Source organism: Limulus polyphemus, unplaced genomic scaffold (genome assembly GCF_000517525.1).
Source record: "Limulus polyphemus unplaced genomic scaffold, Limulus_polyphemus-2.1.2 Scaffold1308, whole genome shotgun sequence".
Taxonomy (NCBI): Eukaryota; Metazoa; Arthropoda; class Merostomata; order Xiphosura; family Limulidae; genus Limulus; species Limulus polyphemus.
This window is the reverse complement of record NW_013666918.1, coordinates 10,911-30,814: the sequence shown is the minus strand read 5'-3', so window position 1 is coordinate 30,814 and position 19,904 is coordinate 10,911. Positions and strand designations below refer to the sequence as shown.

Genomic DNA, 19,904 nt, shown 5'->3' with positions numbered 1-19,904 from the left:
ACCCATTCCGAAGGTCAACCACCCTGTTAGAAAAATGAAACTGTCTTAGCTGAACATGACTCCTACCTTGCCAAACTTTATATTTGTGGCCCCTAGTCCTACTATTCACATTGTTAAATATAAAAAAAGATGATGCATCAACACTATCAATTCCCTTTACAATCTTAAACACCTCAGTCAGATCCCCCCCTAACTCAGCAACATTTGAAGATCTGTTGTTGCTTATTTTGAATTACATTTATTAAAAGAAAATCATAAATAATTTGTTGTAATAAATAATTACATGTATTAAAACCTATATGTGAATGTGTTGCCTATTACAGCTATTATAGAATGATGCAAGTATTATAAGAGATCTCAATGTTTGAAATATTGTTTCATTGCAACAAAGTGATTATCTTTGATAGAGCTAGGAAAGAACCATTTATTGGTCAAACATCATTGTTTGAGGAATTAATATCACTGTTCAAGCCAGTTTTTCAATCTACAGGTGTAGTCTAATCTAAGCTTCATGAAGGATAACAATGGCTGTAAAACTGATGAAAAGCTAAAATGGAATTTTGATAAGTCTCACGCATATAACAAGGGTTACAAGTAAATTGCAAGCTTGAAGCTAAACTGAAAAATATTAAATCAAGTTATACTGAAGTTAAGTCAGTGTTATTTTTCTATGGCTTATAAAATGAGTTGCCACTGACAGTAGTGGAGATCAGCACAGCAATAATTATGAGAATTTAAGAGGGAATATTAATAATTTTCTGAAAAATAGAGGGTGGATTTAATTTATAGATTTTTTAGGTCAGTGTGCAAGGACAGACTTGAAGGATCAAATTCACCATTGCTGTCAGATTAGCAAATTGTAATTTTCATCATTTTGATAGATTACAATATAAGCCTTTTGTCATTTACTCTTATAATGTTGTTTCAACAAACTGTTTCGATAAACAAAAAGTCAACCATATACTTACTTGTAAAATTTTGATCTCTTTTGCAAGCAAGTTCTGAGATTTTGCAATATTCTTTTTTGTGATACTCTTAATAGCCACAGTGAGGTCCTTTTTCTGTAAAAATAGGTTTAAAAAATCATTAACTTTTCCAAGAACTATATGGACAGACTAAAATCATGCACACATATCTACTATATTATAAGCCCAAAATTGCAAGACAAAAAAACAATACTTGTGTTCACATTTTAGTAGAAGCAGTGCTTATATCTAAATGTACAATGCATCAGTTTCAGTCTTATCAGAGCAGTTTGGCTATTTAAAATTTTAAGGTATTAGAAAAACCAAGCTTTATTAAACTAGATTTACTCTTAAGTTCTTATGAAAGAAAATACTATTATGTATACACATAAATGTAATACATGTATTAAGTTCATTTAACACTAAATGTAATCCATCATGGTGATGAAAGAAATGTAAAAGGCATGTCTACTCACCAAGACAAATATGATAAATAGACAAGACAGACAAACACAAACAATTACATGTATATGAAATGTTAGATGACATAACTAGTAGAACTCGTATATCTGGGCTCTACTCAAGGCTCATCTTGATGCTTCATGACTGCAGCAAGTTCCATACATCCAATACCTTTGATTTTGTATGCAAAGATAATTACCTAATAGCTCAGGAATAATATTTAACTTACATTATAAAATGCCATTAATTTCTTCAGTAAACAAGAAACAAACTTGCATTACATTTCTCTATGTCACAACTGTCTACTGCATAACAGAATTGCATTACATTTTTGTATGTAATGAATGTCTACTGTATGTATGTGGCATAACTTTCCATATCATTTCTGTTACGATTGCCTACAGTATATGCATAACAAAGTTGCATTACATTTTTACATGTTATGACCGTCTACTGTACATCACATAAATAATGTTGTATTGCATTTCTGTATGCTATGACTATCAACACTATGACATATAACAAGGTGCATTACATTTCTGTGTGATAAAATGGTATGTGTCACACAGTAACGTTGCATTACATTTCTCTATGTCATTACTGTCTAAAGTATGTAGCATAACATGGTAGCATTACATATCTCTATGTCATTACTGTCTAACATATGTGGCATAACATGGTAGCATTAGTTCATATTCTGGTCATATTCTTTTGTATTTCATTCTTCTTAATTATTTTTAATCTCATAACAATTACTTGTTATTTACTGGGTAAATCGTGAAAAAGCAAAACAAGGAACACGAATCTACACACAAGTATATAGATTGTGTCATGCCATGATTGTTCCACTATTCTAAATGAATACTGAGTGAGATGTAATTAGACTGGCCCTTATTTTGAAGTTTTGATTTACAACACTCCCCCCCCCCCTCCATATTTTGTTCCAATATATATAAGTAATTCACACCAACTTTTATCCATATTGAATAACATTTATGGCTTGCTCAAGATAGTTTAAATTTTACCTTGTACCATGCATTATATCTGCATATTCTAGAATATTCCAGAATATTCTAAATAATTATGGAAGGTTCTAGATTATTATGGAATGTTCTAACACACTCTGAAATATTGTAGCATGTTCTAGAATATTCTAGAGTGTTTCACATTATTCACAATATTCAAGAACGTTCTATTTATAAATAATCCATGCTGTTACTTTTTACTTCTGGAATATACTGTATGATATGGAAGTAGTTTCTAGAATTTCTGTGTGTATATATAAGCACTTAAGCATATTCTTCTTTAACATTTTGACTGACACTGTATCGACGTATCATTGCAAATGGATACTACAAAAACAAGCAAGACTACGCTTTGGCTGCTTGTTTCAGAAGAAACTGAACTAACAGGAAGCAAATTACTTTCAAATAGACAAGTGCTGTGAGTGTGTGTATGTGTGTGTTTTTCTACCATTACAAAACATTAAAGAAGACAGTTCATGAAAGCTCAAAGATTGTGATCAAGTAAGCTGCAGCTTTTTGGAACAAGGCTCAAACTCCAATTCATCCAGAACATCATGCCATTATCAAATTGGAGAAGCTTTTTCAAAAATGGGCAAACCTAAAGAAATATTCAAAAATGAAAACTGAAACAGTTTGTCAATAATCTGGATGACATTTTTGACATCACTCATATGAATGCACTGACTCAGAAGATCCCAGAAGTACCTTCTTCTTGATTAGAGAGAAAGAAGATACCGTGGGTGGATGGATTAGGTTGATAAGGTTCTTTCTTAAACTCTTTCAACCCGGGCTCAATCCCTGGGACCGACCTCGTAACCATTTTGTGCTTGTTATAGTTTTCATGCTATAACTTTTAAATGTATGTTCACAAAATTGGGCAGATTATCAGTAAACATTACAAGGCTTTCATATGCAAAATATAAATTTTTTTTTTATTAAGTCTTAAGGTTTGTTAAGCAATGTTTTTCTCATACATTTTTTTTTCTCATGTTGCCTATCCAACATGCAAATTAATTTTCATTTTAAGATTAATAATACTTTTATGCATCATAAAATTTTCAAATTTCACATGCAAAATCTTTATTAATGTCCAGATAGTTATCAAACATTTCTTAAGAAAAATACTTTATATTTTATCTGTTATTTTCACTAACGAATCTCTGTACTGATTTGACCAATCCTGTAACCACTATAAAATAATTAGGAAATAAATATGAATTATGCCTTTTTCATTCTAGAATGACTACAGATTATAACACAAACACAAATGTTTAGACTAAATAGCTTAAATCTCATAACGTTATACATTTATAAATATTTATTATTTTTATTATATTGACCTTTCAGCTGTACCTGGCTAACGTTACAGATGTTGCAAGGATGTGACACACGTGCACTCATGTTACTGTATCCAATAATATAAAACTGACCTTTAGTCTTTACAAAGTAACCTGTCTTGGTTGTGTTTTATATGCAATTGCACTAGAAGAATGACAGGGGATAAAACGTGGTGGAGAGTCCAGAAGAGTACAAACACTGGAGACAGTGCAACGGATGATCATGAAAAAAACCTATTTTGAAAAGCAGACCGCCCCAGATTTATTCAATCAAAGGGACGGCAGGGATGGGCAGCTATCCCCTTCTGCTTTGTTAGTACGGTCTGGAATGGGCATATTAATAAATCAAGTATATCACAAGGGAAAACCTACTGGCAATCTTGTGAAATACCTCATCTCAACAGTGTGCATTACTGGCCATGAGTATATTGTATTTTATGATTTCATTATGGCCGTACAGTGCAGATTTGAGACATATTAAGTATAACTGGACAGGCAATGCTCACCACAGAGCAGGATCCTTAAAGAAAAAAAAGGGATATGTCACTGAAAGAAATCAATATTTATATAAAATGATAACATAACCAGTCACAGCCTCACCAAAGTTTGAAGGATGGCAACAGGTGGAAGACAGTACACTCCAACCAGGAATAAACAGCTACACGATGAAGATAGTGGGAGAGGAACATGCCCAACTGAAGTCTTTCCTCCAGTGGACAACAGAGATGAGATGCCAAGGAAAAGGTAAGGTGCCTGATTTGATGCGACAGCACCTGGAAGACAGTTTGGAAAGAAAGAGACAAGGATGAATAAGCCAACTGAATCAAAAGCTAAACCCAACTGGTAAGGGTGGGAGGAGAAAAGTAACAAACAGAGGAATGTTGCCAGGGATAAAAAGGCAGGAACCGTGGAAGGAAATCATGCAAGCAATATAACAATGAAAAATATGTACAAGACATAGAAGTCTATCTGGATCAGACCGAGAATAATAGTACTCACCTAAGTTTTGGGGAGGAAAGATCTATACCTATAAAGGGGAACATAGATATAATGGTTCAGAGTGCGTGAAACGTTGATGGCAAATATACAGACCAAAAATGCCCACAGGCTAACAGGAGTAGGTAAGATGAGGACAAAGGTTCAAACGGAGGTACAGTAAGGCAGTAAATAACCACACTGACATCCCAGTCTGGAAGGACTGCCCAACAAGGAGGTCTACAAACCCAGAAGGAATGCAACAAAAGGGAGTGAGTAAGGAAGGTTAACACTAAATGGTACAGGGAAAAATGGAAGGTGTGGAATAAGGCTGTTCAATATCCATGAAGACCATAATCCTATGATCAAACTGCCAAGTGAGGAAATTCATAATATGAGGAAAAGTGGGTGGAGAAGGGGAAAAATCCTAACTCAAAGACCAACAGCAGAAGATGTTCCATTTACATTGTTAGACAACCAATGAGGAAGGATGATTAGAACATGCTAAAAAGGAAGCATCAAGATTTCCTTGTCAAGGAACTGATAAATGCCAGGCATGAAAATGGAGGGTAGAAAGGTGTGATGAATTACCAGTGAATGAAGTTGACCTAAAAGGGATGGAGTGAGAGGAAGATTCAAGGGAAAGGCAGTTTGGAGCCAAAGTAGACAAGAAAACCATGGTTGTGTTGGCCAGTAAGAAGCATTCAGAAGGACCTGACACAGAGTGGCATGAAAGATTGAAATCACCTGGGTAAGAAGTTGGATGAAAGGATAAACATAAAAGTACTATTTGGTCCAATCCTGGCTGAGTGCATAGATAGCCAGGGCATGTGGAATGAGGAACTGGAGACCAAAAAAAAGGTAATTTGGTATTGAGGAAAGTGGCAAATGTATGCAGCTAAGGAGTACCCTCACTTGGAGCATAGCCATTAGCAAACCTGATGATTGAGAAACCACTCCATAGAAGAAATTTTATTCAGTCTGGATAGGCGGCCCACCACAAGGTGAAAAACACCTGAAATATAACATGCAAAAAAATGTATCCCAGGCATGTGGACCCCAAAAACAAGATTCAAGGTTTAACCTTTAAAAGGAATGAGAATGGGTGCCCTCTTGGTGACTGATATAAGCCACTACCTTAGAATTCTCAGAATGGATCATGACAAGTCAATTCCTTACAAGAAGAAGAAAGTGATCCAAATCATGTTGTACTGCCAAAAGTCCAAGATGTTGAGATAGTAATACCTGTCAGCTGTAGACCATTGTCCAGAAGCCTCCTGTTGATCAACCCATACCCCCAACCATGGAGGGAAGCATCTGTGAAGAGATGTAAATCCAGATGAGATAGAGGAAGCTGTACACCCAACGACATGAGTCTTTTTCCATCACGAACACAGATCGTCAATGAGAAAAGATGGAAGGGTAATGGACAAATCCCATGGATCCCAAGCAAGATCCTATTGGTTGTGCAGAGTCCACTGAAGATACCACATATGTGCACGACCTAAGAAAATAAGTGCATCTCATAGAAGTTCACATCCCCAAATATGATAGAACCTCGTGAACAGGAAGAGAAAGATCCATAAAAAAAACACCTAAGTGGATAAGATATTGGGCAGGTAACAGGAAAAACTTCTCCAACTTGATAATCCAACCTACTCAAGCTGCTGCTGTTAGAAGCAGATGAGTGTGTTGTGAACGACTCCAGTTCAGAATGAGCTAACAGAAGCCAGTTGTCCATGTAGTGGTGTAAGCGCAACCCCTGAGCATACAAAAGCTGGGCAAATGCTTTGACCACCCGACAAATTACACATGGAGCTGAAGCAAGCCCAATGGGCAAGTACGAAACTGATACATAACCCTTTGTTGGACAAACTGAAGATAGCATCTTGACTAATGTGAAATAGAAATATGGAGACAAGCCTTTGAGACATCTACCCACAGTTCTGGAAAAAAAGAGCCCACCTTAATGTGAGAAAGGACTCCATGGTGATATTAGTGTAAGATCCAAAAATCGGTTAAGGTGGAACAGATAAATCACAGGATGCCAGACCCCAGTTTTCTTGGGTACCATAAACAACCTGAAGTAAAAACCTGAGGAATGATGGGTGACAGGCTCAATTTCTCTCTGTGATAGAAGAGTTCATACCACCTCGGATAGATGTTGACTGGTAGTAGGACACCGTCAATATCAAATAAGTTCGTTTGGTGCAATTCCCAGAATTTTTCCTGCTTTGAAACTACAGTGAGATAGGATATATAACCTTGTTGAAATTATAATAGTTACAACAATAATTGTCTAAAGTATTATAAAATATTTATGACTTTGTAGAAAGTCTGGGCCAATCCAATAAGTCAAAAAGTGGAAGTATCCTACAGAAACTATTCAAATTGCTACTCTGAGAACACAGTGAGATATAATTTGCCACAGTGGGTGCAACAAGAATTGTATAAAGTACTTTATAAAAGTGAGAGAAAATATTTATGATATGGCTCTATACAAAGTATATAGTTGTATCCTATCCAATAAACTTGCTACTTATCTTACCTGGTGGTTGGGATTTAGCATTGGTATAAGTGGAAATGCCTACAGACATCCTGTTTCCTATAGTACCATGCTTACACAGTAACCAATAAACGTGTAGTTTCCAGTAATATAAATATGGGTCATTTTGGTTAGGCTAGTAATCTTGGCTTAGCCTTCTTGACTGTAACTTGAGAAACAAATTATTCACCAGCAAACTGCAAGTTCAACTGGGTGTTTATGTACAGATGTTACTTTTCATGTGTTAAGATCAGTTGATCAGTGTTAAATTTATTTCTTAGGCTTTCACAAATGACAAACTTTTTCTGAATTTCCAAGTCTTTAGTTTTGTATAATTTTTTATTCTATCTCAAAGTAAATGAGTATAAAAATAACACAAGTTCTTACTTTGTAAAATACAGTAAGATATTGGCTACCATAAATTACATATGTATATACAACTAATGTTTTCAAATAATTACTTAAATGTCAGATTTCTTCAAACATAAAACAGTAAATAAAACATATTTGGAAAACAATGGTCTCTACTACTTACGATGTTACGAAGTCCTTGTTTGTAGACTTTTGAGACTTTATATAAACATTTTTGAATACAAAAAATATAAATTAATATAACAATACTCCAAAATTCCACTGTAATTTATCAGGCTTCCTAATTAAATTGTATTTGGGTCTAAAAAAATATAATTTCTATTCACAAAATGGCCTGATGAGCTCTGGATTGAGCAAAACACACCGTCAACAGAAGATATGGCAAACACATTGTTGAAATATGATTATTATACACTCTTCTAATTCTTGAAAATCCTTAAGAGACTAGATAAAAAATGTAGTGTTAAAAATGATAGGCCTAATAATAATGTATTTTGACAAGTAAATAACCTATAATTAATATAAGACTTACTTGTTGAATCCTCCACAACTGAAAGTTTACATGTTTCTTACACTGAAAATGTATTTCCAATAGATGCTTACCTTTTTTTCAAACAAAGCTATCTTGATCTTCTGCTCTCTCAGAATTGCAAAAAAAATATATTTGTGATCAGCACACTAGTCTACATACAACATTAATTTTGTGCCATTTCTGAACAAATACATATCATATGACTAATCTCCACCAATAGTATTGCATCACCTATATTAGCACAGCTAAATCCCTCTGCTATTCCCACTCAATACTCACTTTCGAGAACAGGCCGGCTCCAAAAGAAGAACACTGGCTGTGGGGAGGAAAAGTGGGAAGTGTGTGAAAAGAGGCATGTACCTATCAGAAATATATTTTCAGTGTAAGATAAATGTTAACTTATGATATGGTCTTACTTCCTCCCACACAAAGCTAGAATCCCACACTGCAAAGGTGGGAGGGCCAGTGTAGGGGTACAAAAGTGAAACTAAGAGGAAAGTGACTGCCCAGAATGAATAGGTGTGTACTGAGACGAAAACGAAGCACACTTTTGGGGTACCACACTACTTCTGGTACATGTATGCTCTTTGCCCTGAAAGTAGGAAATTAATCTGATATGGATGGGAAAAAAAGGATGTACCCAAGTGTAATTTGTTCTGAGAGGTACAATCTGTAATAAAATATAAATAGAATTAGCTATGTACCTACACAACCTCAACTGGACAGACAAGGTTCCATAACTCATCCTTGGCATTAGGAAGTTGAGGATGAAAAAAAATATTGTAACATCAGCATAGTGGCTACTGTGTGTGAACTGTGTTATATATACCCATCAACCCCAACTGTAAGTAAACAGTGTGTCATATGCCAAGCAACCGGAATTATGAAGAGGGAATGAGCTTTCAGGTGAAACTAAACAAACTCCCAAAATAACCATAGGAGAAAGAAATATAACAAAGCGAACCAAGCATTATATCCTTGACGATCTCCTTCAAAGGACGGAGAAGGCAAGAACTGAAAGATATGGTGATATCACAAATATGATGAAAAGACCTTCCATAGATAAATCCAAATACACCAGCCTAACAACTTTATGAACCCAACTAGTCAACATGACAGGGGTTAGATCACAGGAAATGGAAGGGTTTTCCAGGGAATGTGCCACATAACACCGTGAGGAGTGAACCGGACTAAGAAACTGATCAGGATCAGAATGGGAGTACCAATGGGAGATGGAAGTTAAGGATATGGATGTGAAAGCCAAACAGCCTTCATGGGCAGCACAGGTATGAGGGAGGAAGGGCCAGTCAGGATACAGTATGATGTAAGAGAAATGGTAGAGGAAGCAGGTAACATTAAAGACAGAAATATCTCATCAACAATGTCCACAAGCAAGGAAAAGGAAATAGGCCTTGAGGGAGAGATGGTAGTTGGAACATGAAGACAAAAGTTCAAAGGGAGGATGGGAAGGCATAAAGGACCACACTGAGATCCCAATCAGGCAAATCAAAGAATGTATAGGATGCATGACTTGAAAGAAGCAGAAAAAGGAGGGAAATGGCATGTGAAGACAAAACCAGGTGAAACCTGGAAAAATAGATATTCAACAAGGCCACCCGATAGCTAAGCGCAGCACAAGTGGACATGCCTTTGTAAAGCAACCAAGTGAAGAATATGGAAAAATGAAGAACAGAAGGGTAGGAAGGATGGAAACCACATTGAAGAGACCAAAGGCAGAAGTTATACCACAGACTGTGGTAAATGGGCATATACAAAAGTCTAATTGATCAGGAAAGGTGCCACACGTGTTTCAGTCCCTGGGCTGAAACAATGGTCTTGACAAAAGCCATGCATGAAGACAGAGTGTGGAGACATCTAGATGAACAATGTACAAGCAAGGTCGACAGTATAGGGACCAAGACAGAGGTAAGGGTAGGGGAGGTTGTACAAGTATAGGTCGGAGCAGTGAGAACAATGGTTGTGCAGGCCAAGACAGAGCTACCAGTAGGATGAGACCCAGAATAGTTTTGAATAAAGAAAGAACTCTGGAGAAAAGTCGATTAGAAGGATAGGCATAGATGTGAAGATCCCTCCAATCTTGACAGAACGCAACCACCCCCAGAGTTAGCGAGTGAGGAATGGGAGACCAAAGGGAAGGAAGGTTGGTGTTCCAGTGGGTGGCAAAGGCATATATACGGTGTTCCCAGCTGAGAACACACCAACCTAAAGACCTGTGGATCAAGAAACCACTCTGTGAGGAGAATCTTGTTGGGAGGAGATAATCAGTCCACCACTAACTTCAGGGAGCCAGGAAAATGGCAAGCTAAAACCACAAAGTGATGACTATTGGCCCAGAAAGGAGATCCATGATTTAAAAGTACAGACGTCTGAAATTGGTACCCCCTCACTCTGCGACATAAGTGAACACTGGTTGAAGGTGAAAGCTCCTGGAGAGGTGTAGTGTGTGACAGAAGGTGCCAGAAAAAGAGTGTCCAAATTGTCTTCTCATTGATTATATTCTTCCTCAGAAACATTGTCACGTTAAAAAGTTGTTTGTTATTAAGCACAAAGCTACACAAAGGGCTATCTGTGCTCCGCCCACCACAGGTATCAAAACCCAGTTTCTAGCAGTATAAGTCTGCAGACATACCACTGTGAGGCCATGTTGAAATGAAGAAGAAATCATCAGCCAAACATATGAATGTAGCTCCCTGAAAATTAAGGCTTGTACCTCCTCTGCAGATAAATTTGAATCAAATTCCTGGGAAATTGTACCAGTAGCATTTTTGATTGTAACAGGAATTTCCATAGTTGCTACATTGTTCGCAAATTCATACCAAGATTTCTTATAATTCAGTAATAAGAAATAAATGCAAAAAAAAAAACTGTTGAAACAAGTGAATGCAAGCACAGTAAAATAAAACTGTTAAAAAAAATTGAAATGACAAAGAAGCACGTTCATAAACAGTAGCCACATGATAAAAATCACATATCTAAACAATGTTGCGTCAAAGGATTGAGCTGGAATAGCAGAGGGAGCTAGTTGTGCCAGTATAGGAGGTACCATACTATTGGTGGAGAGTAGTCACATGATATGTACATATTCAAAAATGGCACAAAGTTGATGGGGTACGTAGACTGGTGTGAAGATCACGAAAATTTTTTTAGCAACAAAGAGGGCAGAAGAAAATCCAGGTAGCTTTGTGTGAAAGGAAGTAAGACCATATTGGAATTGTTTGCATGTTAGTTGCAATCATTTCAATAATAAACCATGTTATGTTTTCAGCCAAAGTTTTATCACATTTCCTAGTACTACTACAATAAGCTTACATAGTTGTTTGTATGAGCTCAACATCATCCATGCTAGATTCAGCAGCACCAGTAATAGAAGCAGGCATTGTATGAACAGCATGTTTTATTTTCCATGATTTAACACTTCCTGTACTACCACTTTAATTCAGCTCTGCAGAGCACAGCTTATATTTTACATTTTGGTGTCCCTTTTCATCAAAATATTCCCAGACAGAGCTTTGCTTATTTCACAGTCCTGAAGAAGACACTATCAGTCATGTGAGCAAAAGCACATTGTACATTGGGCAGGGAATATCCAGTAAATTAGTGACAATGCTGTCAGATGAAAAAGGAAGTAAACATCAAAAAAATTCTCCTTGTACCCGTTATTTGCTGATACTCTCTTTATTGATATTTCAATCGCACATATTTGACAAAGTTTGAAATGATTAAAAAATATTAATAATGTTTAACACTTTGTTAGTGTTCAAACTCTAAACTATTATGCTTTATGAGCAACTTTTAATTAGGGCTTGACAAAGGTGAGAGCTAGGATCAAATACATGCAAAAAACACAAGGAATGTGACAGATAGCAGAGCAGAAACAAAGTATAGGACCAGGCTCAAGAAAAGGTTTGCTTGTTATTATTCAAATGTAGAGGTATCAGAAACAAAATTGATGAGTTCAAAGCTACTGTAAAAATCAAAAATTCTGATATTATGAGAATTGAGGACACTTGGTTAGATATGACAATTTTGATGATAGAAATTTATTTCAAATAGAAGGTTATAGGTTTTTAATGTAGATAGAGCATTACAAAAAATGTGACAAACTACAACCTGTTGAAGTAAAGGATATTAACTCTACCACACTCAGATGTGTCAAGTTAACACACCTGTTGTATGGTTTATTGCATTGCAAAAAAAACTACTGGATGAAATGTTTGAAACTTCAGAAGAACACTCAACAATTATTTATCTTCTGCAAATAAAGTATCTTATTTTCATAATATGATATTTGTATTAATTCACAGATTTGAAAATATTTCAGTGTAATATGTTTAAGAAACAATTACAAATGCTTACATTTGTTGTTGACTCTACCATTGTTTATCTTCCTATATTCTTGTAAAACTTTCCTCTGAAGTTTTTATTTTATAAAACTAAGTTTTATCATTGTATTGATTTCAAAACATAGCATGCAGTTACAGTATTTATAATCATTGACATACAATAAAAAACAACCTTTACCATACCAAGAGTATATATAAACCAAATCTCCTTTTAAACTGTTAATTGGAAAGTTCCATTTAATACATGTTCCAAGTATTAGATGCATTTTAAATTTATTTATTTTATTTGTGATTTTCTATACCAATAAGGCCTCATTTAAACAAGGTGTAACACAGCAGTCTTGTCAGAAAAGTGAAACTTGGTATGGTCAAGAGCAATTTCAGTTAAGAAAGCCTTCATCTTCTTATTCCATAAAAAAAAATTATTTCTTATCATATTGCAACATTGTAATTCAAATGAAGTATATATATACAAAATAATAAAGCAAATTTTTCACAGGCTTCAAAAAATCAGGACTAATTGTTTCAGAAGTTGTTCACAAACATCTTTTCTTCTAGTGACATATCACCAAGCTAAGCTTTTTTCACTTTGTTCCAATCTCTGTTCAAAACTTCACTGAATTAAAACCAAGAAAAACAAGCTTCCATTGCATGTTTAGATCACTAACCTATGACTTGTCAAAGCTGAAATATAGGTAGTTGCATCCCACCATAACAACCAAGATTGAAAAACATTGATAGGCTAAAAATCGATAAAATTACTGTACACTTGTATTCAAGTTACAAAGTCAAATTATCACCATTTTGATCAAAACTATTATGACTTTCCTCCTGTGACAACCTTGTTCCATACCATGTATGTCTAGGTCTTTGACCATAGCCTCAACTAGCTCAATAACAACAAATCGAGTAATCATGGGAACTTTTATACACATAAATACAAATTAAACAAGACAATTTATGAATACAGAAAGAGCGACATTCACTTCTTGCAAATTCAACCAAGCATTGGTAGATCAAAACCTAAATGGTAATTCTTGCACAAGTGATGGTAACAAAAAACTACTAACCCATTAACTTCTCTCTTATTTATATACCACAGCTGAGCATATGTCAATGTTACACCTTTACAAATATTATCATAACACTATGTTACAAGCCAAAAAACACCAATATCATATGACTGTTGAGTTAATCACGCACTGTAATTTAAGCTTAGTCAAGGTGATTGTACAAAATGCAAGTAGGAAACTTGTTAGTTATTATTAGAGCATATATGTGTGTAGTGTAATGATATGATAATAAATGTAATGATTATGTACCAACAAATGTCTACACCTGATGGAAAAAGTAATACAAAATTGATTCTCAACTGAATGTCGTATTATGTTCCATGGATATTCAAAAACACTAATAACTTCACTTGAAGCTTGCTGAAATCAACCCAAAATCAAAATCTGTATGTATAAAATTAAGTAAACAAAACTTTATGTAATAAATAATATGATACCTGCTATTAGTTACATAGATGAAATGGAGAAAAATGGGTGCACCATCTTTCTGGAGTTGCTGCTAGTGTTGAGAACTATTTGGTTAGAGAACTTCGAGTGTCTCTGAAGTTTGTTTGTTTTTTCTAATGTGTAGAAGAATGGCTGCATGGTACAAGTTAATTTTCTATAACTTAATTCAATAGTGCAATTTTACCTTTAAGATTGGATGCGCATATCAGGATGTGATAGAGGCAAACAGTATAACAAGGAGGTTAAATCAGTGTGAATCTCTATTAGTGGATATAGGGGTAAAAGGCTTTTAATTGGAATCATTTATAGATTGTCTGATCACAATGATGAAACTATGATGTGAAATTTTGTAATGAGATCACAAATGCAACAGATAATGAGGTTTTAATAATGCAAGATTTTAAATTTGAGACATACTGATCTGAAGACTTTAATAACAAACAGTGAAGGTGAAATGTTCTTGAAAATTGTTCAAGATGGTTTTCTTCATCACACAGTTAGGAAACCTACTAGGTAGAAGTTATAATTTTCCTATACTGTAACTGTATTTCCAATAGGAACTTATCTCTTCTTGTTCAGTGCTGCCCTCTATATGCAAACATTTTCCTTAGGTATGTCACAAGCTTTCCACTCCCCCCTTATTGGAATGGGAAGATTCCAACATGTCTTTCATGCAAATCATCATGCGTTGTCACCTCACCAGTAGGAGCATGACATGCTCATATGATTCCCTCTACGCTCCTCTACCAAACTATCACTTCAAAGTTTGGCAGAAGATGTCAGCACCAGAGAAATTTGTTTCACCCCTCAACCAAGTTTAGTCCATCAGCTGAAACAGTTCTTAAAGTGTGACTGCTGACATACACAACCAGCTATTAGAAACCAAAGATTCAAAGATTTAGAATATTATTGTGGATCAGTAGCAGGAGATATCATATGGTATGGCTGTTCTGTGGTCATATGACAGGAGACAAAATTTAGGAAAATTAAATGGGTCAGTCATCACAGAATGAGACAAAGTTGTGGTAGATTATTTTTTCATTTGCCAAGTAATAATTCCTACTAAAGATGTTATATTACATTATACCTAGAATTTACAAATAGCATTGAACAGGACATAATTAAAACTTTTGTTGTGCAAGAGAACTTGCTGGTTAAAATGTTTTTATTCAAACCAACTGTACAATTACACTTGTGTCCATGACTTTTAAAGACCTATGACACCTGAAAGATAAAAATTGTGCAACTTATCTGACAGAACAGAATATTAATGAAACTTGGAAGATTTCTATTTGCTGTATCAAGCTAGCTGAAAAGTAATGTACAGTATTCTTATATGTACCAAACGTCTGCATTTCAACTTAAAGCTTTTCTGTAAATGCCTCGAAGTGGGGGGTATTGCAATTGGGTTCATGCGTGTCTCTCTGTGAGCTTATCTCGAAAACTAATAGACCAATGTATACGAACATTTTACATAATATGGGAAGTCAGTATGGGACAGTTCTCCCCAAATTTGGTCCATTTCCAGATTCTGGATTTTTGAAACATCTTTTTACATTAGGGAGATAGGGCATTTTTGCAGTTTGGGGTTAATAACTCTGTAAATTGTGATCAAATTTGTTACAAATTTCATGGGCAAATTACAGTTGAAACTCATCACACTACAAAACATGATCTGGATCATTGATCATTCTGGATCTGGGAATGATATTCTGAGTGTTTGAAGGTGAAATTTGATGTTATTCAATGTAAATGCATGCACTCTGAAAATGAGCAGTGTGGCGAGAGTATGCAATCTCTCTGATTGCTCTTGTTCCTAAATCTAAAGCTTGAAATCCACTAGCACACAGAAATAAACAAAAAGTACTAAGAAAGCTAATTTTAAGGCAAATACAGATTATGAAAGTTTTTGGCTGAAAATATCAAATTGTATGTTTTGTATGTTTACATTATAGTTACCTGCTAAAAGAGTATTCAAAGCCAATATTAGTCCTCGCAAAATACTTTGAATGGAATTTTATTATGCAAAAAAAGGAACAAGACTAAAGCACTTAACTTTTCTAAAAGCATTTTTAATAATGAAGGTAAAGAACTTCTTAAACTGTTGTATTTATGTAGAAAAATTAAACTTTTTTAGAACAGCTTGAAAAACTTCTTTATAATGTAGCTTTTGATCCTTAATCATGATATATGTCATAAAATTTTGAAATTCAGCAGAACTAATAAGAATTTTTATTGCTTTTTTTACAGAAATTTAGACACAGAAAATTCATGATGATCAAAATAAAAGTGTCTAGAGTGAATCTGAGACGCTACAAGCCAAATAGTTTGACTTCTGTTGCTAGCAAAGTAAAGGGATTTGTTGTGAAAAGTAGTGGTGTGCGTAATCATTGATTATATCACACTTGGTCGGTTGTTGCAGGTCAACTAAGCACTTGATAGTCATTTACATGATCAATTTTAAATGATAGTTTACTAACAAACAAATATTTATTGGTAATATTAATTTCATCGATTGTGAAGAAGTCCGCAGTCCAAAAAACACCAGTACTCCCAGTAACTGCTGAAAACTCCAAATAATTTCAAGCGAACCCTCTTGTAATTGGCTGATATATGGGTCAATATCAGATGATATTGGCTGCAGATAATCCCTGATGTAGTACCAAAGCTAAGTCTGTGATTGGTTGATCTGTGTAGATAGTTGCATGATGAAGGCATGTATATTTGTTTCAAAATGAAGGAGACTGTTGCCACAACAGATGAAGGTCATGGCAAACCCACAAAATTTATAACAATCTGGGCTCATTTACAAGATCATGGGCTTGGACATATTTCAGCTTTTACAAACATGAAGAAAAACCGTCATGTTAGAATTATGTTATCAAAGATTGCTTGGATATGAGCAAGGCACAGAAAAACAGCTTGGTGGAAAGCAAAAAATGATGATAAATGATTTTCTGACTAGGAGAATGCAATTAGTAATAACAGTAGGATCTCTCAGTGGATCTAATTCATCTCCTTTGTAGTTTATTATACATATTAATGGATTATATATCTTCTTAGACTGCAATATTTAATCTAGTGAAAATACCATAAAAGAAAATCAACATGCTTTTATCAAAGGGCAAAGTTTTCTTGCTAATCTGTTAATCAGTTTTAAGAATATTGTACTTGATGTACTTATAGATTTTTAAAAAGGTTTTGATAAGGTTACACACAAGAGAATAGCTAAGAAAATCGCATCAGTGGGGGTTAGTGAAAAACTAGTAAACTTCACTGTAAAATGGCTAAGTGAAAGCAAAAAAGTATTAATAAAGTCTAGTCAATGTGGATCCTGGTTAATGTTGTAATGCCTCTGGAACTGGTGCTTGGGCCTTTGATTTTTCTTATTTTACATTAATGATATTGATATGGTCATAATCCATAAAGTAGTAAAGTTTCAGATGATATTACAATCTTTGATATTTCTAGCTGTATTGAGAATTTTAATGCAGTACAATATAACCTCAATCAATTGTTTAGTTGGAAAAATACTTGGCAAATGATCTTTTACTATAAAAATTCAAAACAATGCATTTAAATTATCATAATTTTGAAAACACATTTAATATAGATGGTATCTCACTCAACAGCATGACTGAAGAAAAGGATATTGGGATAGTGATTGATAAACAAATAAAGCCACTGAAGCAGTAATCTGTTGAAAGAAGAGCTAATTTACAAATCACTAGACAGGCACCACTTGGAATACTGTGCACAATTTTGGTCTCCACACTTAAGAAAGGATACTGACTTGTTATAAAGAGCTCAGAATAGGGTTACTAGGATAATTCTTGAAACAAGAGGGTTAAGATATCTTATTTTCTGTTATGCAAATTTAGATGATTATATAATATAATGTTTTGGGAGAAAATGGGACCTGTTGGTCCATCTCGGCTGTTCCATCATCTACACTAAATTAAAATAATTTTTAAAAATAAAATAAATAAATAAAAAATCTTAAAACCAGCCCTTATCATTCATATACTTATCACACATTTTCTTAAACTCACTTAAATTTACAGCCTCTACAACATCCAAAGGCCAACCACTCTGTTAGAAAAATGAAACTGTCTTAGCTGAAGATGACTCCTACCTTCCCAAAATGTATGTGTGTCCATTAGTCCTACTATTCTCACTGTTAAATATGAAAAAAAAAAGATGATACATCAACACTATCATTTCCCTTTACAATCTTAAACACCTCAATCAGATCCTCCATAACTCTTCCTTTTCAAGAGAAAACAATTTGAGAGATTTCAGCCTCTCCTCCTATGACAACCCCTCCATCCCAGGCACCATTCTAGTAACCCTTCTCTGAAACCTTTCCAACAATTCAATGTCTTTGCTAAGGTAAGGAGCTCATCACTAAACATAGTATTCCAAATGTGGCCTAACCAGCGATCTATACAATGAAATTATAACCTCTTTAGACTTGTATTCAATATTTCTGTAGATACAACCTAAAATCCTTTTTACCCTACCACTAGCAACAGCTTGGATGGCTTTAGGGACTGATCGACTATTACACCAAGATTCCTTTTCTTCATAACACTGTTAAGGTTATTCCCATCCAAATTATACATATAATTCAAATTATAACCTACACGCATTATATTGCACTTATTATAATTAAAACTCATCTGCCTTTTATTTGCCCAACTCACTAAATGATCTATATCCTTTTGTAAATCATCAGCAGCATCCTCTTCCCAGCTAGCAAACACCAAGACCTTAATATCATCTGTAAATTTAAGTAATCTATTGACTATTCCTTCATCTATGTCATTGATGTAAATAAAAAAGATCAAAGGTCCTAAGACTGAGCCCTGAGGTGCCCCACTTGTGACATTAATCCAGTTTAGTTGAACTCCATTTGTAATAACCCTCTGCTTTCTTCCATCCAGCCACTCTTCTATTCAATTTTCTAACTTATCTCCCACATCTACAGAGATAATGTTTCTACAAGCCTTTTATACGGCACCCTGTCAAATGCTTTGTGAAAATCCAAAACACTAAATCTACACCCATACCCTCATCTACAAAAGTAACAACCTTTGCAAAGAATGTCAAAAGATTTATAAGGCAAGATTTTTCCTCAGTGAAACCATGTTGACTATCCAATAAAATTATAAACTTTGTTAAATGACTTTGCAAAGCATCTTTTAACAGACTTTCCAAAACATTTCTCACAACTGATGCAAGACTAATGGGTCTATAATTACTGGGACAATTTTTATCACCTCCCTTGAAAAGAGAAGTTACATTAGCTAACTTCCAATCCTCTGGTACTTGCCCACTATTCAAGCACTGACAAAAAATAGTAGTAAGTGGCTCACATATCCAATCTTTAACCTCCTCCAAAACCCTTGGGGAAATATTATCTGGCCCAGGAGCCTTATCATTTTTTAAACTTTCCAATTTTTTCTTAATCAGCTCAGAATTAATGCAGTCATATTGTTTGATCTCGTTTCAATTTGTCAACTATTCAAGACGTGGATTACTGCTTAAATCTTCGTTAGTAAAAACTGAAGAAAAAGCAAAATTTAATAACCTGGCCATCTCATAATAATCAGATACTAGCCTTCCTTTATCATCCCTCAAGGGTCCTACCCCCATCCTAACATTTTGTTTACCCTTAATGTATTTAAATAAATCCTTACTGTTAATTTTTACATTTTCAATCAAACTTTTCTCATACGTCCTTTTTGATATCCCAATTTCCTGTTTCACCAACTTTCTTGATCTTCTATCATCTCCTGTCATAC

General features: G+C 34.7%; 1 protein-coding gene across 1 annotated transcript in view; it reads right to left on the bottom strand.

Moving 5' to 3' along the window:
• Nucleotides 1–19,904, bottom strand: part of LOC106463033 (serine/threonine-protein kinase unc-51-like) — a 149,148-nt gene that overhangs the window by 127,059 nt on the left and 2,185 nt on the right. Inside the window, exon 2 of the mRNA XM_013923003.2 lies at nucleotides 969–1,061. Within this exon, the coding sequence (XP_013778457.2) occupies nucleotides 969–1,061 (93 nt within the window). The remainder of the gene's footprint in view (nucleotides 1–968; nucleotides 1,062–19,904) is intronic.